General features: G+C 39.3%; 3 protein-coding genes across 4 annotated transcripts; all 3 read right to left on the bottom strand.

Annotated features, from left to right (window-relative positions):
- Nucleotides 1–272: 272 nt before the first annotated feature.
- On the bottom strand, nucleotides 273–10935 carry dnajb2 (DnaJ heat shock protein family (Hsp40) member B2). 2 transcript variants are annotated; one of them, XM_042495112.1, is made up of 11 exons: nucleotides 10479–10902; nucleotides 8007–8102; nucleotides 7422–7531; nucleotides 7066–7119; nucleotides 6827–6943; nucleotides 6446–6520; nucleotides 6125–6257; nucleotides 5427–5497; nucleotides 4953–5234; nucleotides 913–985; nucleotides 273–754 (listed from the first exon to the last, which is right to left on the bottom strand). In XM_042495112.1, exons 2-10 carry the CDS (start codon nucleotides 8069–8071, stop codon nucleotides 957–959), a joined length of 936 nt encoding a protein of 311 aa, XP_042351046.1. In that variant the 5' UTR covers nucleotides 8072–8102; nucleotides 10479–10902; the 3' UTR covers nucleotides 273–754; nucleotides 913–956. The 2 variants fall into 2 exon arrangements, with proteins under 2 accessions (XP_042351046.1, XP_042351045.1); XM_042495111.1 differs by lacking the exons at nucleotides 273–754; nucleotides 913–985 and having other exon boundaries at nucleotides 3958–5234; nucleotides 10479–10935.
- Nucleotides 10936–12622: 1687 nt separating this feature from the next.
- LOC121949426 (tubulin alpha chain) lies at nucleotides 12623–16057 on the bottom strand. The gene is made up of 4 exons (XM_042495110.1): nucleotides 15977–16057; nucleotides 14396–14618; nucleotides 13978–14126; nucleotides 12623–13742 (listed from the first exon to the last, which is right to left on the bottom strand). The coding sequence occupies exons 1-4, from the start codon at nucleotides 15977–15979 to the stop codon at nucleotides 12765–12767; spliced, it is 1353 nt and encodes a 450-aa protein (XP_042351044.1). The 5' UTR covers nucleotides 15980–16057; the 3' UTR covers nucleotides 12623–12764.
- A 2419-nt stretch (nucleotides 16058–18476) lies between these two features.
- Nucleotides 18477–20365, bottom strand: LOC121949428 (tubulin alpha chain-like). Its single transcript, XM_042495113.1, has 3 exons — nucleotides 20204–20365; nucleotides 19571–19719; nucleotides 18477–19476 (listed from the first exon to the last, which is right to left on the bottom strand). The coding sequence occupies exons 1-3, from the start codon at nucleotides 20322–20324 to the stop codon at nucleotides 18502–18504; spliced, it is 1245 nt and encodes a 414-aa protein (XP_042351047.1). The 5' UTR covers nucleotides 20325–20365; the 3' UTR covers nucleotides 18477–18501.
- Between the last annotated feature and the right edge of the window lie 2680 nt (nucleotides 20366–23045).

The raw sequence follows: 23045 nt of genomic DNA, 5'->3' as shown, positions 1-23045 counted from the left end.
GAGTAGTGGCTTCCTGAGCTGAGAATGAAGTCACGCTTCATGTGTGTGTGTTACATCTCAGCTTCTCTGTTCTTTGTTGTGTCAGACAATCCAGCCATGCGTGCATTTTAGTGCATGTGAGTCCCTGTGTGTGTTTCTGAGCGGCTAGCTAATCGCCGCCACTCTGCACTGGGCTCATACGGTGGTTACTGTTGGTACCGGGACAACATCCCTTTGGAAGTGTAGCGCCCAGCTTCCAGTTTTCCCCCAGGTAACCCTGTTAGCTCTGTCAGGACTGTTGTTAGCACTGTTTATTGAATTGCCACAGACTCTGTTATCTCCATGAACAGTGTGCAGATAATCTTGCTCCAGACTCTAAATCAATCTAAATCATATGCTCTGAATATTTCATGCAGCTCCTTTAGATCTGACATTGCCTGTTGCAGAGATAAACTATCACGGACTGATGCAGAGAAGTCAGCAAGAAATGTTTTATTTTCTCTGCTTTATATATCTTATTGATCAGTTTTTACTTCCAGGCATGACTCAAAATTCAGCTGACACAGTGTATGTTAATGCAGAGATGATTAGAACTATTTCCTTGGGTTTCAAAATACAAAGTTTCCAGTCTTTTACTCCACATGAGCTATGTACACACATTCACACACATAAATATAAAATACACATTTTTATCTTTTTTTTAAGTGTCATTCAGCAGGTAGAAGCTGTGGTGGGCAGAGATAGACAAGTGCATCATGGGGAATTGACCTTTCACCTGTAGGAGTAAATGTACAAGGACATGTTAACAATATTGCAGATACTGCAAAAATCACCAGGTATAAATGTGACTTCTATGAAAGATGGGACTTCATCATCTGCATGTGGTTTATGTGGAGACTTTCAAGGTGCTTCAGGTGAACACTGGGTCGTTACCTCAGGGCAGGGCTTAGGGCACAGCACAGCATGAGCCAATCAGGTTAGCTTGTGAAGGCCTCGAAGTCTGAGTCTGAAACAGGAAGCAGGAAGTGTAAGACAATAAATTCCAGTTGAAGGCCAAATGGTGTGCTTACAATCAAGTGCATTTTTCACACTACCAATTTAACAAATAACGTTTTATTTCTATGTCACAGTGAGATCTAGACACAGAAAGTAAGAGCTCACAACCTGACAGCGCGAGAGGCATTAAAAGGTAAGAGTGGCATATTGTTAGCTGAGGGATAAAACTAAAATGTAAGCAGAAGATATTAGCAAACGATGTTTGATAACAAATTGTCAAATAAAATGTGTGATGATTGGTGTAGGATAGCTATACATGGACATCTACTGTTCGTGGGATTTTTTGTTTCGAATGGTTTGGATGACATTAAAATAATAGTTATAAAAATCTTAAAACAGTTAAGTTTGTAGTGAAAACAGGTGAAAGCTAATGGCATTAAATAAGGTTTGGGTCATGGTGAGCAAAGAGATAAATAAATGAGAAACGGGCAGATTTTTGATGATCAGCTTTTAAAGGAAGTGTAAAGAGTCAGTATCACTAAAAACTGAGTAAGTAAATAGAGACACATCGGTTTGGACAACATACTAGGTGAAATTATATGTGATCATACTGATCATGTTTTGTTGGTCCTAAAAAATGTAAATAAACTAATTAAATATTTTCATTACTTTTAAAATGACTGATCTACATGAATGAAGAACAATTCAATACGAGGGCAAGCAGAACTGCAGTTTGTTTTATGTATCGTCAGTTGAAATAATAATGGCAGTACAAGGATAGCAAGAAATGAGTGACATTTTGTGGAAAATGCAAAACCTACTGCCATATTCTGAAATAAGTCAAATATTCCAAATATCCTCTTGGGCTCAATCTTTATTTTGTTATTTCCTTTTTAACAATCTTGAAATAAAAATAACAAAAAAAACTCAGTTCAGTGTAGTACAAATAATACAGGCAGATATATATTTATAAAAGAAACCATCTGCCTCTTTCTTATTCCCTCTCCACACGCAATAACACTTTGGAGAGGAGAAATGATAAACAACTCAGAGACAATAACATTTTTTGAATCTGTCTCAACTGATGATGTGTTCTCGCAGCTGTGCGTCATTTTTGCCAGTGAAGATGGTTATCCTTTAAAGTGAGAGCAAAACTCATGCAATGCAAAATAAATCAAGTGCTCAAAAATACACTCACATAAACTATAGGGTTGCAGTAGTATTCCAGTTTCACAGTATACTGTTGTATAAAGATTGACGGTCATTATACCATGTACATTTGCAGATCTATGGTATTGAAAAATAAATGACAGAGGATGGAAAATCTTACATGCATGTTTCATTTCCTCCTCAACTGCCTGTTAAACATTTTGCACAAACTCCATTAAAAAATAGTTTCACATTCCAGTTATAATAAAACCTTTGCTTAATCCCCAAAATCTTGATTTTATTATTTTAAGGGTCATAGTAATTAATAATAATAATAATAATAATAAAATGTGACACTGTGAACCCGTGATATTTTCGAGGACATTTTTTGTACCCTGAAAATCTCACACCACTGCCACCCTATAGTTGTGCTCTATGAGCAATTAAAAGCAGGGAAGGGGTAGGGACACTGCCTGTAATGCTGTTAGGTACTTATTAAGACAGATGCGTATTTGAACATTAGTAAAAAAAACTATTTTTTTAAACACGTTACTGGCACTAGTCTTTTTTCTTTTACCCTTTTGTGTTTTGGCACCAACAGGACTTTTTTGTGACTTCCAAACTTATTTCACAGAAAATGGTTACATTTACAGCAGTTATTATTATTCTATCCCAAAAATATGTATGCATGTGTTGGGTAGGGTAGCTCACATATTGGATTGGCCTTATAATAAGACTAAATTCAGAAAGTTCTTTTCACTTCATTGAAGTCTCTCTGTCCAAATAACACACCAGCACGGACTTTGCAAAGACAACTGTTCCTAAAACAATTCACTACACTGTCACTTTGAAAGTATGTCTTGCTCTGATATAAGGGTGGGGACACACTGTATATGGCAACAAACACACAATATGATATTAATACGACACAAAACTCATCCCAGCTGTGGCTGACATGGCAAAATGAAAAACTGTTGAATGCAAAAATATCACATCAGAATCTAAAACCAAAACAGGAACTATTAAGATTTAATCTCAAGCTATGTTCTTAATTTTGGCATTTTTGCTAATTATTTTTAAGTATCAATGTATTCCAAGTTCAGCAGCTAACAGTCTGTGTAATTTTGCACATTAAGCAGCTCAGGATTAGGTTAGGCTGAGATTAGGTTTTTTCACGCTGCACTTGATCAACAGATGCTGATAGAAGGAAAAGCAAGCTACAGCCCTTTCCCTAGCAGTTCAAACCAGTCCAAGCCCAATCATACCTAGCACTGACTTGATGATGAAGCTCCATGTTTTTAAACATTCACACAACCATCACAATGCAATCGAATTAAACCACTCTCACTCAAAACACCCAGTCACAAATGTATAGCTTGTTTTTCTGACTTGGCACATTTGTGGTGTTCATGTAAGCAAAATACAAACATAGTAAAGTAGTTCAAATGGAGTAAGGCACCAAAAGGATCTAAGTATGAAAGATTTATATAATAATGATTTGCAACTGTGGTTTACAATCACTTATGATGCTGCATACATTCTGCATTGTGCTTTGCCTTCCAGCTTCATGAATTCCTCCTTTTCCCTAATCTTCAATCACACCAAATACGGTCATGATATTTTAGTAAAAGTGTATAAATGCCAAGACTTGCATTCAGGGATACGTGATAGCAGTGCATTGCAGCTTTGCAACAGTGTGAAAGTTAGAAAGCTACCAGTTTGAACAATTCTGACTGGGGAGCGAGTGTTCTCTGTGTGTGTGTGTGTGTGTGTGTGTGTGTGTGTGTGTGTGTGTGTGTGTGTGTGTGTGTGTGTGTGTGTGTGTGTGTGTGTGTGTGTGTGTGTGTGTGTGTGTGTGTGTGTGTCTCAGCAGGCCAATTAACAGAGGTCTTTTTTAATTAAACTAGTTTTTCTGTCATGATGAAAATCACCAGAGAAGGTTCTGCGGCCTGCTTTAGATTTCGATCTATCTATTGTTTCAGACCGGGCGGAGTCAGTTCTGATACATTCCCTTTGCCAGAGAGTCAGAATGAGAAACTTCTATGGCACGGTCTCCACTGTCCCAAACACACAGAGACGCAGACAGAAAACATGTACGTGCACACACCACTCTCTGTCCCAACTTGGCCACATCGAACTCCATGTTAATCCCTCTCTTTTCAGTCGATGTAAATATTTGGCAAATTTATATACAGTATGTTCAGATACAGTCCTCTATACTGCTTCACATTCTGTTTTATCTTTTAGCTGTACTGGCTAATTATATGGAAAGGACTGTGTTGGCACCCTGTCAAACTCAGTCTCTTTTGGAGGTGTTAAGAAGCCTGAAAGCTGTGTGATCAGCTACGGCACTGCCTCAAATTAAGAGTCTGCACACCACATCACATTAGTCTGACTGTAGGCAGAACACTGAGGTAAGTATAAAAAATAAGGCACACACACACTGCATTAGCACACAATGCACCCGCACTTCTTTTTCTTTTTTGTACTGCCATCACTATTTTTCATGGCAGGTTCAAACTCTTCTTCAGTGCTTTGGCTTAATGGTGTAGTGGTGGCGGTTGTAGAAGACTCGGGAGACAAGTCTGGTTTCCTGGTTTCCTTTCCCACCTCTTCCCTGGTTTCGTTTCCCACCTCTTCCCTGGTTTCCTTTTTCACCTCTTCCCACCTACCGTCAGAGCCCATTTTAAACTTCCTCTCCTCAACATTCCCCCCATTAACAACCCTTTCAGTGCGAACCGCATTAATATTTGTAGTCTTAAAAACTTTATCTCCAGTTTTGTCACTCATGGTTTTGTTACTCATGGCTTTGCCCTGACGCACAGCACCTTTTATGATGTTGGTAACAGCTGCTCTCTGCTGGGCTTCCATTTCCGACAGGCTGCATGCCAAAGCCATCTGCAGTTCCTCATCGTCTTCGTCATCCTCGCTGCTGCCCGCAACGCCGTAGTTGTAGAAGGGGGCGGAGCTAAATGATCGACGTGTGGCTTCAGAGCTGGAGCGAGATCTGTCAGACTCGGCAGATGATTTGTTTTGGATATGTGGCTTCTGAGGCGTTTGTCCCTCTCGTCGACTCAGCTCCAGTGCGAGAGCCATCTCGTCCTCCACACCTGGAACAATACACACAACAACACAACTTACATACGGTATGTACACACATGCAGCAAGGCTGAACTTTTCTTGACAAAAGCAATTTGAAAACAGTGAAGGGGTAGAAAATATTGCATAAGTTTCTTTGTTACACTTGTGTGTGTGTGTGTGTGTGTGTGTGTGTGTGTGTGTGTGTGTGTGTGTGACCTTACCATTAATTAGGACAGTCTTTAACACCCCATCCTCCTCAATCTCTGTTCTTTCCTGTCCGTTCTCTTTTATCCTGTTAGAAAGGAAATGCACAGAAGAATTATTTGTTTATCTGTGTGGGTTACTATAAGTCAGTTTAGAAAATAGCACCAACAAAAAGAGCTACTATGAAAGCTCTACAGCCATACATTGTAGTTATTTTATAACTATGTTAAAATGACTAATAAATCTACCTTGTACCTTGTATTTGAAAAAAAGAAAAGCAAATTGCATCCTGAGAAAAGAAAAATTACCCAAATATCAAGTTGCATTTATGTATAATTCAAAACACAATGAGAAAGAATAGTTAGCACTTGGTTTGCACTTTTATCTTCAGGTTTGCAGTTATATAACATGTATGATGTCCTAAGCAAAGAAAAACCTAGGAATTTGAGAATACGCTCAAAATAAAAAATCAAACCAGTGTACTATGCTGAAAACCTGTATTAATGATAATTTTAATGTAGTTTCAGTGACGTATCACATTAAAAGAGTTTTGAAAGTGTAGGAAACAAAACTGTGCAATAATGACAGATTTCGGATGATTTTCTAAAAAATACTCTCTTGACCATGTGCTCCTAGTGGTATAAAAAATCATAAAAAATTTGAAAGTACTACATCTGCCAGGATGTGTAAATTTCCTAAGGACAGCTTTACATACTTCTTGGTGGTGGTGCGTTTGCCATTTATAATGCGAGTGGAGGTGGAAACTGATTTAAAGTTGCCCATGCCTCCTCCCAGGCTGTCCATCCCATTCAAACCACCAAAGGAAGAGGAGAAGGAGGTAAAATCAGCTGCAGATGATGAGAGGAAAGGAGATTTATTTCATTTAGGAATCTCACTAATACCAACCGTGTGTGATTTTCACTGAGAACATTGGTAGACATGCACAATGCCACAGTATAATATGCCATGATACCTAATTCAACAGCTACACAGGATACTGTATTCCCCATGCAACTTTCAGCATGTAACTGTTTACCTCCTGCTGATGGAAAAGAAAAGAACCGGCCAGGGCCGAGGCGAGACGATGAGCCTCCAAACGATGAGAAATCATCTGGATGAGAGAAAGAGAGACTTAAAATGTCTTAAATACTCTGCTGTTAAGTTAGGTGTAATATTACAGTGAGTGTTTGTGATGCCAACTCACGAAGAAGAATGGGATCTTCTGTTTTTACTGGTATTTGTAAATATTGCCCCATGAGTTAATGAATACAAAGACTCTTAGTAGGATAAGCTGACTCCCAAAGTCATGATCGATTACTTCGATTATAGCAATGCCCCACCACCACCACCCTGCACGATATATTTGTACAAAAATAATAAAAAGTGCTGATTAAACCCCACATGAATATTGACTTACCAAAGAAGTTACTGAAAGGATCCTGGCTGCCAAAAAACTCTCTGAACACCTCATCTGGGTTGCGGAATGTGAAGGTGAATCCCGGGAAATCTGATGAAAAGTCTGAGCTGGAGGAACCTGGAAAATAAAGTCGTAGGGGTTAGGTAGGTAAAGAGCAATCGAGCAGAGTGAGGAGGGAAGAATGAGTGGTAACAGATGCAGTAACATCTCAGTATCTCACTGAAGCAAGGTTTATTTACCTGTGTATCGCATTTTTTCACTTCCAAATCTGTCGTATTCGTCACGCTTACTCTCTGTGCAGCAGTAGACAAACAAAAAACTGTTTAAGAATGAAGTTAAGATTCAGATTCATAACACATAAGATCAGCCTCCAACAGACACTCGATAAATGCCACTCATCTAACAAACACACACACACACACACACACACACACACACACATAAATATATAGACTGTTTCACTGCTATTCTGTTGCTATGGCAACAGCTTTGGTCCCTGTTTTCTTCCTGTCAACTAATGCATAAACAAACACTGAAATACACTTGGACCCATTTAGAAAGTTTATGTTGTCATGTTTGAAACGCCCCGACTTACTGTCAGATAGGACTTCATAGGCCTCGGCCAGTTCTTTAAACTTTTTCTCTGCTGCCTCCTTGTTGTCTGGATTTTTGTCTGGATGCCATTTAAGTGCCAGTTTCCTGTACCTGAGCACACAAACAAAAACACTGACTCATACATAAAAGTGACATTGTACTATGGTCTCTACTACAACAGCAGACAATGCATTGTGGAGAACCTTTGAGAAAAAAGACACCAGCCAACTAAGACCATTTCATGCTTCAGAGAAGTCTGTATTTTTCAAACCAGTGGTTCTCAACCCTCTATTTATGGGTTTAGTTACAATGTAGAATGAGTTATTATATATTTAGTGTTTTTTTCTTTTACACATGTTCTGACTGAAAACATTTTTCTTTGAAATCCAATTCAAATTTGGTCTGAAGTCCATAAAACCCAGACACATAAAACTAAGAAACTGCTTATTTTTGAAGCAAACTCCATTTTTTAAGGCTTATATAACCTGGCAGTTTTAAAACGGATGTTGCATCTAAAATTATATTCAGGAGGAATATTTCTGTATTTTTTATGAATAATTATAAAGACTTGAACTAGAATACTCACGCCTTCTTTATGTCATCCTGAGAAGCTGTTTTGGGCACTCCCAGGATGTTATAGTAATCCACCATGTTGCCTCCTTTCACTCCTCACCACACCACCCTTGGAAAGAAAATACAAATAAGATTTCTTTTAAACACAGAACATACTCAACTCTAATTGGATACACACATTCTGCATTTTTCAAATTACAGTCTCTGATGCCAAAGAGTTTATAAATCCTTGGAATCTGTGGTATGTTCTAAAATCCAAAAAAGGAAAAGAAACAGCTTTATACTTATTTATTTAATTTTCACACAAAACTACAGCATGGGCTGAGTGAGAAATGGCTAAAGATGGGAATATGTAAAGTAAACGGATGTTTTCCTTCTGTACACTCTAAAGTGTTGACAAAAACAGATTTTGGAAAAGCATAATTTCCGTTTTTAGATCTAGATCCCACACACAAGCGCCTCCACTTTCTTTGTCTCTTTAGACCTTTTCTCAGGACTGTGTGGGCGTGTGCACACAAAACTAACGAGGACATCTCCCTCACTAGCTTGTTAGTTTTGTTATATCTGTTATGATCGGCTATTTGTACATGTGGTTTGATAACATCATGTAATTCCAAACATGCTCTGCCCAACATTTAAGCTGTAGGTGGTAAAAATCATTAAGCTAAAACTGTTACTATATTAAAACAGCACTAAATGAGACAGATAATCTCTGGAAAAAAAAATCATATTCATCTGCCTAATGTATTGTGTTTTAGTGCTTCTAATGGCCTAACACAGCTGTTAATCATGTCAGTCACTGCTCATGAGCTGTGGTCAAACTGTCAAACTCAGCAGCGTTGATCCAATATGAATCAAGATTCTGTTACTGTATTGCCTCTCACACTCGCTACTTCTCATTTTACAACTAAACAGACCACTAAAATGTTTTTCTGAAAACATTTGAGCAGTAGGAAGAGGAGGAGGGCCATGATTTTTCACAGACCACTTCATGTACTTCTTTAAAAATATAGTGACAGTTTCAGCAAATATGACTTATTATTTTAATAAAAGTTACCAAAATACAGCTTTAACCAAAGCAGAGCACTAATCTGCCAGAGTAACTGCCAACATCTGAATTTATTAGAGTTGTGACAATAATGTGTTTATCTCCATTTCACAGTAATTGAAATTTACCTCAACTGATCTTTTGCCTGATCAAAAGTTCCCACAAAATTAATCTAAAATACATTTTGCCAAATAATTCAATGTAATGCCATTAAAGTCACATTAAGTTGAACCAACACGTGATCTGCACTGACAAGATAAGCCATCATGATTCACACAAGCAATGAGTAATTAGATGTTGACTGCCATATTGATTTAGACCAGAATCAATACTGTACTCAAGTCTCAAATCTATGGCCATAATTTAAAAACAATTAGTGTTTCATTAAGCAATCCGTGAACTCTCAGAGACACGACACTACCCAATTATGCAATTATGTATTTTAATTTTAGCCCAAATATGAAGCATATTGTCACCCAATATGGATGTTATCAGCCCACTGAAAGGCCGCTATTTGACTCAAAGATATGGGTTAGAAGGGACTTGCCACACCTACTATAAGGTTCTTAGGCATTATCAGCCCATTAAATGGCCATTAGCATACCCAGTGTTTGCTGTAGACTATCCTGCTATGACAACAGTGTTTGTTTTTATGTATTAATACAATTTATAAAACTGTTTTCACAAGCTAACTAGAAAGTTCTAGTTAATGTGACATACTTATTGATACACTGATGTAATAACACAGATAATTTTAATTCAGTGAATCATAATAAGGCTTTATGGTGTAGTAGTTGTGTTTTATAGGGAAAAACATATTTTCATGTTCAGCAAAAGAAGTTTTGGATTGGGCTGGATGGATGCCCAAGTATTATTTATGTATTACTTAGATTAAAATGCTGTACAAAATGTTTTTAATTTTTAACCTTTTTTTTTTTTTTAAATAAGTAGGCTAATATAAAGTGTAACCTTAAAATGATTAGACCTTAGTACAGTCAGTTGTTCAATTAGTCAGCCCCATGCCAATCGCATTAGTGGACATCAACAGTTTTAGGTCTGAGGGGGATTTCCAAACCGAGGTAAAATAACTAAACTTAACTTTCTGTGTCCCCTCGGGAACAGTCATGTGCTGACACGAATATTATAACTATGTTATTTCTAGCGTCATGGCATCTGACAACTGCTGCTGACATGACTGTGGGCCTACACAAACTTACATACACGGACAGATGCAGTTGCAGGCACGGGTGCTGTCTTTATTGCTGTAAAAATTACGTAGCATTAACATTATGGGTACCATTTGCATTATTTGGTATTTCGATTCACACATCCCACATATTATGGTAAAGTTGAGCGTCAATAAACTGTAGAAGCTAAGCTACATGGTGGATTGATAGCCACAACTTATCCAGACTAGCCAAAGATATAAGGACCTACCGTGTGAGTCTTTTGGCCTACGTTTGTCCACCGGTTTGGAGCGACAATGAATTAGTTATTATTGTAGCGGTGCCTCTGGTATGCGCTCCCCCTCTTTTCGTGACGGCCGCACAGTCAGCCTCCTCCTTTAGTCCTCCTCTCCGCCTCCACGACACAAATATTTTCTAACTACACGATATGTCTGCAGTGTACCGCTATACTTCTGCGCCCTGCTCCACTGCCCCCCTATCTGGCAAGCAAGTGGACAGTTACAGCCCTGTTTGTCTCGTGTGCTGGTCTAAGCTGCACGCGCTACGTCATTATCAGCTGAGAGCAAAAAAATAGAGCGTCTGGAAGAGACTGGAAGCGTCGTCAGACCCGCCCTGCCTCAACAACCGCCTGTTGCTCTGCATGCTAATGCATAATGTGGCTTAACCCATAAGACCAGCAACTTCTCATGGTAGTCACGGAAACCTACTATGGCCGACCATTCAGGATAGACACATGGAGCAAATTATTAGGCCTACAAGAGCTGTTAACATATTTTTTTCTTTTCTGTTTAAACTTTTTTTTTTTTTTTTTTTTTTAGTAAATATTCTCACAAACATAAAAACACACATATTCCATACTCCCCAGACACCCAAAAAGTAAACAAATTAGAAAAAATTAACATAATAAATATACAAACAAATACATACATTAATAATAATAATAATAATAAGAAGAAGAAGAAGAAGAAGAAGAAGAAGAAGAATAGTAAGAATAGTCATTTATTATAAGTATTTTGAAAAAAAATATATCTATGTTTATTATGAATTTTTATGAATGTATAATTTTTTATGAATTTTTAACCGGAAACACTTTAATTTCATGTCATCTTAAAAATAACTATTTAGATAAATGCTAATTATAGTGTTACAAATGCAGTGGGGAAATGAACAGTTTACTCAAGGAGGCAACTAAGTTCAATTTTTTAGGTATACTTCACTTAAGTATTTTCCTTTATGGGTACTTCATTTATTTGACAGCCATAGCTACTATGCAGATTAATACATGCATAAGGACAGTTTCTATAAATCTTCAGTCAAAAATAAGTCAACATGGACCAGCTACAATGTTTCAATAATCATTCAGTAATTATTCATTCAACCTACAATCTTTATTATAATTCTAAAAGGACGATTCTGCTGCATGAGTTCTTTAAATACAGTTTTTCTGCTCTTAAGACTTTGAACACAGTTAAACAGTTAATTATAATGAAGTGTTTTTACCTAGTGGTTACTAATGTTCTTACTTGGGTAAAGGAGCTGAGAACTTTTTGCTGTTTATAACTACAGTTAAGTGTCCTTATAAAGGAGTATATGAAGGAGGAACATATTGTAGTGATAGAAGAGTATTAGCCCTTTATAAACTCACTGTTCAGTGAGAGCAAAGTACAGTATAAAGTACATCAAAGTTAGTTGACCAGAGAAGTGTAGCTCACCAGAAAGTAGGTCTGTAGTTCAGTGTGTGTGTCATCAGGATCACATGATGAGCTCATGGACTGGTCAGTCATGTTTAAACTCTAAATTTCTTTGCATGCTGCGTCAGTGGACCAAAGTAACTCAAACTTTACCAACTGGTTACATTTCTCCCATCTGGTGGCTGAGGGAAGTAACTGCGGGTTCAAGGCCTGTCTGGCCCCATTGTATACTTTGTGGCTAATCATCAACAAGGCACAAAAAGGCAGGAAGTTGGACTTTCCTTTGTATATTAATGGGAACTGCATGTAAGCACACATTCTGAAGTCCTGTCTAATGGAAATTTAACAAAATACGTAGTGAAGATTTTTTTAATCTATGTTTACTCTGATAAATATATTTATTTGGGCGCTACTATTGATTTGATCTTGCTCAAATATTGTGTATGTTTACTTTTTAAAGACAGCGGTCTTTATAAATTTCATCACAGTGCTAACGATATTACGGGTTGCCTCTGAAGGCTGGGTATGATCTGTGGCAGTTGTAAATGTTAAATGCAAAGGTCTATAGTCTGAGATCATTCCAGATTATTCAGTATAAAAGGTTTATTATCAGCTAGCAAGGTGTTTAGCTATTGTTGTTGTAATAATTTACAATATAAATATGGCTATGCTGGACAAGTTCAGAAATAACCACAATTCATCATTTAAAAGGTTCATGAGAACATTTTATTGATAATACTGATATTGATCACCACCACAGGTTATCAGAGTGTTGTTGGGAATGTGTTACATTCATGATAACTTTCGGAATGTGTGATGACAAAGCCTGGATGATGTTTGGCCCTTCAATACTCCTCACCCTCTTCATCTTCCTCTCCCATGCTGTCAGTGCCGACTTCTTCATAATCCTTCTCCAGGGCAGCCATGTCTTCTCTGGCCTCTGAGAACTCTCCCTCCTCCATGCCCTCCCCAACATACCAGTGGACAAAGGCTCTCTTGGCATACATGAGGTCAAACTTGTGGTCAAGACGGGCCCAGGCCTCAGCGATGGCGGTGGTGTTGCTCAGCATGCACACAGCCCTCTGCACCTTGGCCAGGTCTCCTCCGGGAACCACTGTTGGAGGCTGGTAGTTGATGCCCACCTTGAAGCCAGTAGGGCACCAGTCCACAAACTGGATGGTGCGTTTGGTCTTGATGGCAGCAATGGCAGAGTTGACGTCTTTGGGCACCACATCACCACGATACAGCAGACAGCAGGCCATGTATTTACCATGACGAGGATCACACTTCACCATCTGGTTGGCTGGCTCAAAGCAAGCATTGGTAATGTCAGCAACAGACAGCTGCTCATGGTAGGCTTTCTCAGCAGAGATGACCGGAGCATAGGTGGCCAGAGGGAAGTGGATACGAGGGTAGGGCACCAAGTTGGTCTGGAACTCAGTCAGGTCAACATTCAGGGCTCCATCAAAGCGTAGGGAGGCTGTGATTGAAGACACAATCTGACCGATGAGCCTGTTCAGGTTGGTGTAAGTCGGCCTTTCAATATCAAGGTTCCTGCGGCAAATGTCGTAGATGGCTTCATTGTCGACCATGAAGGCACAGTCGGAGTGTTCCAGGGTGGTGTGGGTGGTCAGGATGGAGTTGTAAGGCTCCACCACTGCGGTGGAGACCTGGGGGGCTGGGTACACAGCAAATTCAAGTTTTGATTTCTTTCCATAATCAACAGACAGTCTCTCCATCAACAGGGAGGTAAACCCTGAGCCAGTGCCTCCACCAAAGGAGTGGAAGATGAGGAATCCTTGCAGGCCAGTGCACTGATCAGCCTGAAAGGAAAATTTGCCTTGATTATTTGAAATCCCACTTCAGTTGTGCAAAATCAAAAGGTAAGAAATTACACACAAAAAAGTCACTATTCTATACATTTTATTCCAAACTGGATTAATTTCTTTTTTTTCCCTGAAATCAGCTGGGCAAATATGGTTTTTAGGAGCATTAAATCATGTTTACCCAAAACTGCCAAAGAAATAAACCTGCCTCGCAAACTCATGAAGCTCTTACCAGTTTACGAGTCCTGTCCAGAACCAGATCGATGATCTCCTTGCCAATGGTGTAGTGTCCTCGGGCGTAGTTGTTGGCAGCATCTTCCTTTCCTGTAATCAGCTGCTCAGGGTGGAACAGCTGACGGTAAGTTCCAGTACGCACCTCATCTGAAGAAAGACAAAATAGATATGTTGAATGTAATTTTTTTGTTCACTTTTTGGCAGCAGAAAACTTTGTAAATCTCTTAATAAAGAGATGATTAACATCTACATAAATGAACATTTTTTGTGTAATGAAAATCGTAATAATTGTAAGCTATCTTCTTGTTAAATTTCCTGTGAAAATGTTACCAAATATGCATTTACTGTACAGCATTTGTAGCAGAGTCAAATGTATACATTTATGGTTATTTACACACTATTCACACATTACTGACCAATGACAGTGGGTTCCAGGTCGACAAAGATGGCTCTGGGAACATGCTTTCCTGCCCCTGTTTCGCTGAAGAAGGTGTTGAAGGAGTCATCTCCACCTCCGATGGTCTTGTCACTGGGCATCTGTCCATCTGGCTGGATCCCATGTTCCAGACAGTACAACTCCCAGCATGCATTGCCCATCTGGGCTCCGGCTTGGCCGACGTGCATGGAAATACACTCACGCTGAGGTAAGAGAGAGGTAAGTTAAAGGAGGCTGCCAACTAATATATTATCACTATATCTCTGTCTAAATTCATGTATTACTGTATACACTTGAAGTATTTCCTGATCCAGCACTACCTGGTTACAAATAATTGATGACTTTTATAGTGTGCATCACTGTATGTCAGCTTAGCTCATGAGTATGCTCAGCTGAGTGGTTTCATGCTGTTATAAAAAAGGCAAAAAAGAACAAAGAATATATATTGTACTTCATTATCGCTTTATTGCACCCTTTCTTTCTTTGAACTGTCTGCACTCAGTTTGGAGAGGAACTAGCTCTGCTGACAAAAAATATTGACTGCTGAATGCTGCGTGCCAAAGCAGACTGCTGAAGCCTCCAGCTGCCCAAAGTGCATACAAACAAGCCTGCATTTAAATGAAAACAGCTACTAGATAGTCCATAGTCTGCACTAGGGTTGCTGGACAGAATAATCCAGCAAATGTGGGCAGGAAATGCAGCCACAAATGAAATGCAGTTTTAAAAGTCCTGAGAGCCCATTTCATGGAGTTTTTCCAAAGAAAAAAATGAACATCTCAAATAAAGCACTATGTGGCAGACGGGAAGTCCATGCCTCAAGAAGATGGGAAAAACCTTCCCCCACTTCTCCATCCTGTACCTCCTCCCTTTTCCTCATCCCCTCCCCTTTTGTGTCTCTCTCCACCCCCATCCTGTCCAGCTGCATAGTGCTATGTAACAGTCAGGGATGTCTCCCTCTCCCTCTCTCCACATCTCTCCCCAACCAAAAACTCCTAACAGCTGCAAAATGGCTGCCAACAAACTCATACTGCTTAGGCCAGACCACTCCTCTTTTCTCTGTTCTTTCTGACCATCCACCCACTGCCACGATTACCCTGATCACTCTTACTTACTAAAGATTACTTTAATTCCTCAACAAGCACATGATTAAGTCTCCTTCCCTTTAGTAACACGTTTCCTACTGTATGACCATATGTAGTTCAGCAAACAAGTATGAAAATGACAAAGCAGTCTAAGTCATAAAGTGTTATCTGACCTAGATTGTCCAAGAGTACAGATCATAGTCCTAACTAACAATCCCATGGCATTCTTCTCCTCGCATTCTCACCAGACATGCCCTAAAAAGTTTCATTACATAAATTCAGCTCAAAACTATTCTAACTTAATAGGATAAAGATGCTTTTGTATCAGTAACCTTCAACTCCACAGCAAAGGCCTTTTGAGCATTAAGGAGGCCCGGCTGTTTAATCCATCTAATGCTAAGACACAGAGACAAAGGGAGGCTGAAGGGAAGAGAGAGTGGAAATTTCAAGGCTACGTCATCAGCCAGGCTGTTACTCACCATTTTGTCTGCTCGTCCTTCGACTGACGTTGAGGATTCAGATACAAAGGCAGAAGTGCGGAGGAGAGGGAGAGTCAGGGTTTATATAGGCAAGGATGTGGAGGGGGCAGGCAGGAAACCACCGCAAGCAGCTGCATAGCTCATTGGCGGGAGGGAGCAGCAGTTTAAAAAAAAAAAGAGGGAAGTCCCTAATGCAGTGTGTCATGTTATCCGCCCTAACATTTATCTGCTTTGTCTGTCAGTTTAAGATTAAGTGCTCATGTCTGCAACAATAACCCTCTTTCATTTTATCTATAATCACTTATCTTCTGTTTTCTTAAGTTCTTTCTTTAGTTTAAGTAAATACAAAGCTTAAATGTTCACTCCTGAAGATCTCTCAACATATAATATACAGTATATCTAGTTAATAAGGACTGTGGACTAAGAGAATGATTATGCTTATTTTATGCATGCATCTGCACCCACACACTCATCATCATGCAAACATACTTTGTCTCTATTAAATCATTAGAGGTGCTTTAGGAGACATTCAGAACATTAGGATAATAGCCAACAACTATTTGCTTTGTAAAGATATAATGGAATAGAGTCCTGAGTGGGAATGAAGTCGCACCACCACTGTGCTTTGTCGTAATCTGAGCTTCTCTGTTTTTTGTTGTGCTAATTATTCGAGCTGTACATGCATGTTAGTGCATGTGAGTCCATGTGTGTGTATCTCTCTGGCTAGCTAATTAACACCTCTTTGCACTGTGCTTATATGGAAATTACTGTTAACGCTGTCCCAACCCACGGTGGCAGAACTGCGTAGGAGCAAAAATGCAAAGCTTGCCCTCTGGTTTCTCCCACATATTCACAATTTTTGCTCTGTCAGAATTGTTGATGCTGTTAGCACTTTTGGCAACATTAACACTGTAAGCTGCTTTCCACCTCCAGTTGAAGGTGACTGTATAAATAATGGATGTAGCTGCAGTGACATCACCTACTTTCTTGTGCACTGCCATTCTGGATGGAGCCAGAAATGACCATATCTGGATGAAAGGGTGGAGCTGTGGAGGAACGAAGGGTGGATCTGACTGAGAAGCCGAGATCACTATCGGCAGACACCCTGTCAGTCAAGCAGCCCCACCCTTAAATATGTGTAACTTTGGGCCTTGATAAATTTAAATGATAAATGATAAATTTGACTGAAGAAATCACCCCCTGTACAGTTTTCATGAAAGTTAAAAATAGCTAGAGATAGATCAAAACCATTTTTTGTACTAGACTGCAAACATGCCTATTTCTGATGTGAAGTCAGGCATTTATCATGGGGATTGACTCTATTTGAAGCCAGCCTCAAGTGGCTATGCAATGAACAACAGTTCTTTTGAATGGCTTCATTTTTCAGCCTCGGAGGTTGCTACTTGGTTGAGAGCCATGTGCAGGCAATCCCTGACTCAGACAATGTCTTATAGTTATGCTCTCAGTGTCGCATACAGCTACTTTAAATAAATAAATAAATAATAACACAATACTGATCCAGAAAAAAAGGAACAGTCTTTTTCAGTAAATTTTTTATTCTCAATAATCAAACATTGAAGATATATGCATGAAAGGTAGCAAAAGTAAATGGTGAGCAGTAAGAGTCCTTACAAGTACTGTGAGATGACACAAATGACATGGCATTATGCAGTGTTACAGTTTAATGAGCTAATTCAGAATACACAGAGAAAAATCACATTGTAAATGAACACACCACTGAAATGTAAAAGTTTCAAAACAAACAAAACTTTATGAAATCTCACGGCCAGTTTTCTGCTTATCCTCACTACAACTTTTCAACAGCCCTCTTAGGATCACAGAGCTGTGATTCATACACAACTAGGATCCTATTGTTGCTGCAGGCCACTGTCTGAGCATGAGCTACACAAACAACACCAGTCAGTGAGTTAGTCTCTTAGTTTCTCTCCCTGCCGCTCTCACACAGTCACAGCTGAATGGCATATAGAAACTGACATAGGAGCCCTTTCATAACTTACATTCCTCATGGGAGAGGATAGTGGGGGGAGGTGCACAAAAAAGAGGGTTTGGTCTAAGTTTCTCAGTCTGATACAGCAGAAAGAAAAGATCTATATAGGCCCAAAACAAGGTATGTTAACCACAAGTTTGTAGTTGTTGAATACAAATGATGTTTTTACACAGTACCATAACCAATTATTCTGTAAAATGTAAGTCTCTTTTTTTAAAACTTTAAAATGTTCAGGAGTAGGTTTGTTTTGTGAATGTGTTTCATAGTAAGTAGAACATAGTACCGAGTTCCCCATGGTACAACATATTTAAAGAAGATATTTTTTAAGTCACCATTGTGCTCTGTCACGAGATATTGATAATAATAAGGATAATTAAATGTGTTATTTTCTTAACCCAATTGTTTGTTTATCCATACATCTGACTCTACATTCTCCTCACTAAAAAACAAAATATACCATTTTAAAACCAGGATTAAACACCAATTAACTTTGAGTTAAAATCAGGCCTGACAAAATTTAGTATTCCTCTCCTTCATCCTCCTCCCCTATGTTGTCAGTACCCACCTCCTCATAATCCTTCTCCAGGGCAGCCATGTCTTCTCTGGCCTCTGCAAACTCTCCCTCCTCCATGCCCTCCCCAACATACCAGTGGACAAAGGCTCTCTTGGCATACATGAGGTCAAACTTGTGGTCAAGACGGGCCCAGGCCTCAGCGATGGCGGTGGTGTTGCTCAGCATGCACACAGCCCTCTGCACCTTGGCCAGGTCTCCTCCAGGAACCACTGTTGGAGGCTGGTAGTTGATGCCCACCTTGAAGCCAGTAGGGCACCAGTCCACAAACTGGATGCTGCGTTTGGTCTTGATAGATGCAATGGCGGAGTTGACATCTTTGGGCACCACATCACCACGATACAGCAGACAGCAGGCCATGTATTTACCATGACGAGGATCACACTTCACCATCTGGTTGGCTGGCTCAAAGCAAGTGTTGGTAATGTCAGCAACTGACAGCTGCTCATGGTAGGCTTTCTCAGCAGAGATGACCGGAGCATAGGTGGCCAGAGGGAAGTGGATACGAGGGTAGGGCACCAAGTTGGTCTGGAACTCAGTCAGGTCAACATTCAGGGCTCCATCGAAGCGTAGGGAGGCTGTGATTGAAGACACAATCTGACCGATGAGCCTGTTCAGGTTGGTGTAAGTCGGCCTTTCAATATCAAGGTTCCTGCGGCAAATGTCATAGATGGCTTCATTGTCCACCATAAAGGCACAGTCAGAGTGCTCCAGGGTGGTGTGGGTGGTCAGGATTGAGTTGTAAGGCTCCACTACGGCTGTGGAGACCTGGGGGGCTGGGTAGATGGCGAACTCAAGCTTAGACTTTTTACCATAGTCAACAGAGAGTCTCTCCATCAGCAGGGAGGTAAACCCTGAGCCAGTGCCTCCACCAAAAGAGTGGAAGATGAGGAATCCCTGCAGACCAGTGCACTGATCAGCCTGTAAAAAAGCAATTTGCAAATCATTGAATCTAGCAAAACACATTTTTAATATACTAGAAACATGCATCCTCAGCACTCCCAGATTGTCTCACCAGTTTGCGAGTCCTGTCAAGAACCAGATCAATTATCTCTTTGCCAATTGTGTAGTGTCCTCGGGCGTAGTTGTTGGCAGCATCTTCCTTTCCTGTAATCAGCTGCTCAGGGTGGAACAGTTGACGGTAAGTTCCAGTTCGCACCTCGTCTGGAGAAAGAAAAATGGTACAAAAGATTTATTGAATAAGTCATTCTAAAGCTGAATCACTATCAAGAGCTTGACATTAAAATATCTCTACAATGGAAAAGAAAACGTTACTCTAGCAATTTTTTTTTTCAAAGACAAAATTATCATCTGCATAAATTCACATTTTTTTTAGTGTAGTGAAAATCTTAATTACTATGCTATCCTTGGATTTTATTTCTTGTCAAAATGTTAACCCATATATATTTTTTGTAAAGAACAGACTTTGTTATTGAAGTTGTGATCCTTGTATCATACAAAATACATTGTTCTGTTACATAAAATTACTTTTAACAGACGGAGCTGTAAATTTATATTGATAAAAAATGCATCAAGTCTGATGTTCATTCTCCAATAACAGATATAGCTTTGTTCATGATGAAACTGCATACATACATGAAAAATTCAATCTAAGTTATCTGACATCAGCATTATAACAGGCACTGACCGATGACAGTAGGTTCCAGGTCAACAAAGATGGCTCTGGGAACATGCTTTCCTGCCCCTGTTTCGCTGAAGAAGGTGTTGAAGGAGTCATCTCCTCCTCCAATGGTCTTGTCGCTGGGCATCTGTCCATCTGGCTGGATCCCATGTTCCAGACAGTACAGCTCCCAACATGCATTGCCAATCTGAGCCCCAGCTTGGCCCACATGAATAGAGATACATTCACGCTGTAGAGAGTGAGCAACACTTCAATTGCCAGAAACATCTGTTTGCTTTCCATATTTTTGCTGCGCAGAATTTAACTGCTGAAACCCAGCTATCATATAATATTGTCTACATGGATGTAGAAAAAAACATTTCATTCAATGTTTAAATGCACAATATCTCACACTTAAATTAGAAAATCAATGTATTATTTCAACAAATACATTATATCTCACAATTTTTAGCAAATACATACACACAAGATATATACTATCAAACCAGATCTTACCATAGTTAATCTCTCTTCTCCAATGTCCAGGTATCGGTAAGAAGATGCAGTGCTGGAGACAGCTGTGCTACTCTGCTTTTTTATAGGCTACCTGCAGCTTAAGGTGAACCGTGATTTGATCTGAGCTGTAATCAGAGAACCTACTGATGTGACCAGGATAAGATCATCCGCTTGACAGACATAGACACAATGCAAAAGCAGGTCACCACCCTATTCATTGTGTGAATCTATGAGCACTGGTGTGTATGTGCACCTCATATTTCAGAGGGCAGAAGCTGAAACCCAGATGAGGGCAAAGTAACCTAAAGTAGTTTCACTTGGCAGTTGCTTATGTGTGATGTAGCTCATGTAAGGATAAAAAAAAAAATCTTGTTAATTGGAGATTATTTTTATTTTCATGTTTTATTACTTTTATGTGTTAATATAATTGAATTTGATCATTTAAACTCATGAACTTAAACAAAAAAATTGCAAAAAAAAAAAAATAGACCGTGCCATTAATTATTGTATTCTTCTAGAGAATTGCATGGATACTTATGCAAAATTTATGCTAAAAATAAAAAATGACTTCAAATTTTTGGTTAACATGTATTTTAATGGAAAGACAAAATCCTCCAAACAGGTAACAGCTGTTCTGAACCCTGATGGCGCCTTTATTGAACTAAAATATACCGTTTTATTGAAATGATACACCTTGTTTGTCAAGCATGCCACTTTCCCACACTCCTCTACCTAAGCTGGAATGAACTGTCAGTCTTTATTAAGCAATACAATATACATGAGACCTGCTCCTCCTTCCGTAGTTCTTCAGCCTCTTGGGAGTGTAGAGAAACTCAATACAAGTGAACCGCCTTATAAGGCGTCAGCTGACCAAGAGGAGTAAACAGCAACTGTGTGCCAGATTGGTTCCACTGTGCCACATAAAAGTCTACCACAGAAACTGCACAACTAAAGCAAACATGGAGCAAAATCATGCGTACTAAGTCTACCATGGGTTTCCTATTCACTCCATTCATACTTCTAAGCCCAGAAAACTATTCACACCAAATAGGTTGTACAGTTCACATGTTTACAATTCTGCTTAACATGAGTTGAAATTGGCTGGCAGAGGCAGAACAGCCTGTTTCAGTTGGCAGGAATAACCTAATCTAATGATACAACTCCAATGGTCAAAGGCAGAATGCTCTGTTATATATAAAACAAGTCAAACCACTTTCAGGACAACAGGCTTCCACTGTAATATGGAAATGTTGATTCAGTGTAATCCACTGTTTTGAGATACAACACTGTGGCAAACTGTGGCTTCTTTGTTCAGAAAATGTCATGTGGACTTCTTACTTGCTGTGACGATCATTATTTCTCACCACATGCTGAGTTATTTTCACACAAAAAAAGCAGTGGATGCCAGGCAAAAGTAGAATTAGACCTTTAAGTCTGTTGGTAGTGAACATATTTGTGGCAGCCAGAAAGCTACAAGTCATGCCACACTGTCAACTGCACCGCTGTTCATTATATGTCAATGAGCTTCTCTCCTGAGGCTGTGAGACTCATCTGTAACACAAAGAAAGCTGATGTCAGTATCAGTACTGATGTCAGACTCACAAAGCTCTATGGTGTTATTTGAAATTTTATGTCAATTTAAAACATGTTGATTCCACATTGGTGCTTCACACATGTACCTGCAGTGTGTTGTAGTACATGGTACAGATGACTGGATGATAATAATTATCTGTTTTTATACTGTAAAAACACAAATTATAGCAAATTTTAAAAACGTTTTCCCCCAAACTGTAAGTCTGGTTCATAATCTGTGAGTACTGTCAGCTTTTACCAGGAAAGCTCACATCTTACTGCTGTCATTTTTCGCCGTTTCCTGAGACATAAAGCTATGTCCCACTTCCATTGTTTGAGAGTGTAAGTCTCAAACAACGCCCCACAATTAAGTCTTTTCACTTGGGATAATGCTAGTGCTGGCAAGAAAGAAAGAGACCCAGGGCAGAACAAAAAGTAAGATAAAGAGATACTTTTTTGAAGTGACAGTAAATAAATATTTTGGAAAAATGCAGCAAAAATATTTTAGGTTTTAATAAATTAGCCACATATGGTATATAACATTAGAAATTAGTTTACACAGAAAGCAGTCTTTGAAGGGTGACATAAATACAGAGATACTCTGCAGGAGCTTCTGTAGTGGTGAAAAATACTGGCTTCTTCATAAGATGTCACATGGATTGTCTGTTGCACTTTTTTACTCATTCAGTGACTCATGGTGAAGCAACTACGACCTCTAGCTTTCATTTGACTACACTGACAGCATGACAGTCTGGGATTGGTTTGCAGGATGTTTGTCCCA

Source organism: Plectropomus leopardus, chromosome 10 (assembly GCF_008729295.1).
Source record: "Plectropomus leopardus isolate mb chromosome 10, YSFRI_Pleo_2.0, whole genome shotgun sequence".
Taxonomy (NCBI): domain Eukaryota; kingdom Metazoa; phylum Chordata; class Actinopteri; order Perciformes; family Serranidae; genus Plectropomus; species Plectropomus leopardus.
This window is presented reverse-complemented; position numbering and strand designations above follow the sequence as displayed.

What these genes read in the sequence shown, in the direction of transcription:
- dnajb2 (XM_042495111.1), bottom strand. Translation starts at nt 8,071, where the DNA reads ATGGTGGATTACTATAACATCCTGGGAGTGCCCAAAACAGCTTCTCAG. An exon ending in TCCTTTCAGTAACTTCTTTG is followed by an intron (nt 6,521 to 6,826) that starts GTAAGTCAATAT and finishes TCTCTCATCCAG; the next exon opens with ATGATTTCTCATCGTTTGGA. An exon ending in AAACGCACCACCACCAAGAA is followed by an intron (nt 5,498 to 6,124) that starts GTATGTAAAGCT and finishes CCTTTCTAACAG; the next exon opens with GATAAAAGAGAACGGACAGG.
- LOC121949426 (XM_042495110.1), bottom strand. An exon ending in CCTGGAACCCACTGTCATTG is followed by an intron (nt 14,127 to 14,395) that starts GTCAGTAATGTG and finishes GTCTTTCTTCAG; the next exon opens with ATGAGGTGCGTACTGGAACT. An exon ending in TGGACAGGACTCGTAAACTG is followed by an intron (nt 13,743 to 13,977) that starts GTAAGAGCTTCA and finishes TTTTCCTTTCAG; the next exon opens with GCTGATCAGTGCACTGGCCT.
- LOC121949428 (XM_042495113.1), bottom strand. Translation starts at nt 20,324, where the DNA reads ATGCCCAGCGACAAGACCATTGGAGGAGGAGATGACTCCTTCAACACC. An exon ending in CCTGGAACCTACTGTCATCG is followed by an intron (nt 19,720 to 20,203) that starts GTCAGTGCCTGT and finishes TTCTTTCTCCAG; the next exon opens with ACGAGGTGCGAACTGGAACT. An exon ending in TTGACAGGACTCGCAAACTG is followed by an intron (nt 19,477 to 19,570) that starts GTGAGACAATCT and finishes GCTTTTTTACAG; the next exon opens with GCTGATCAGTGCACTGGTCT.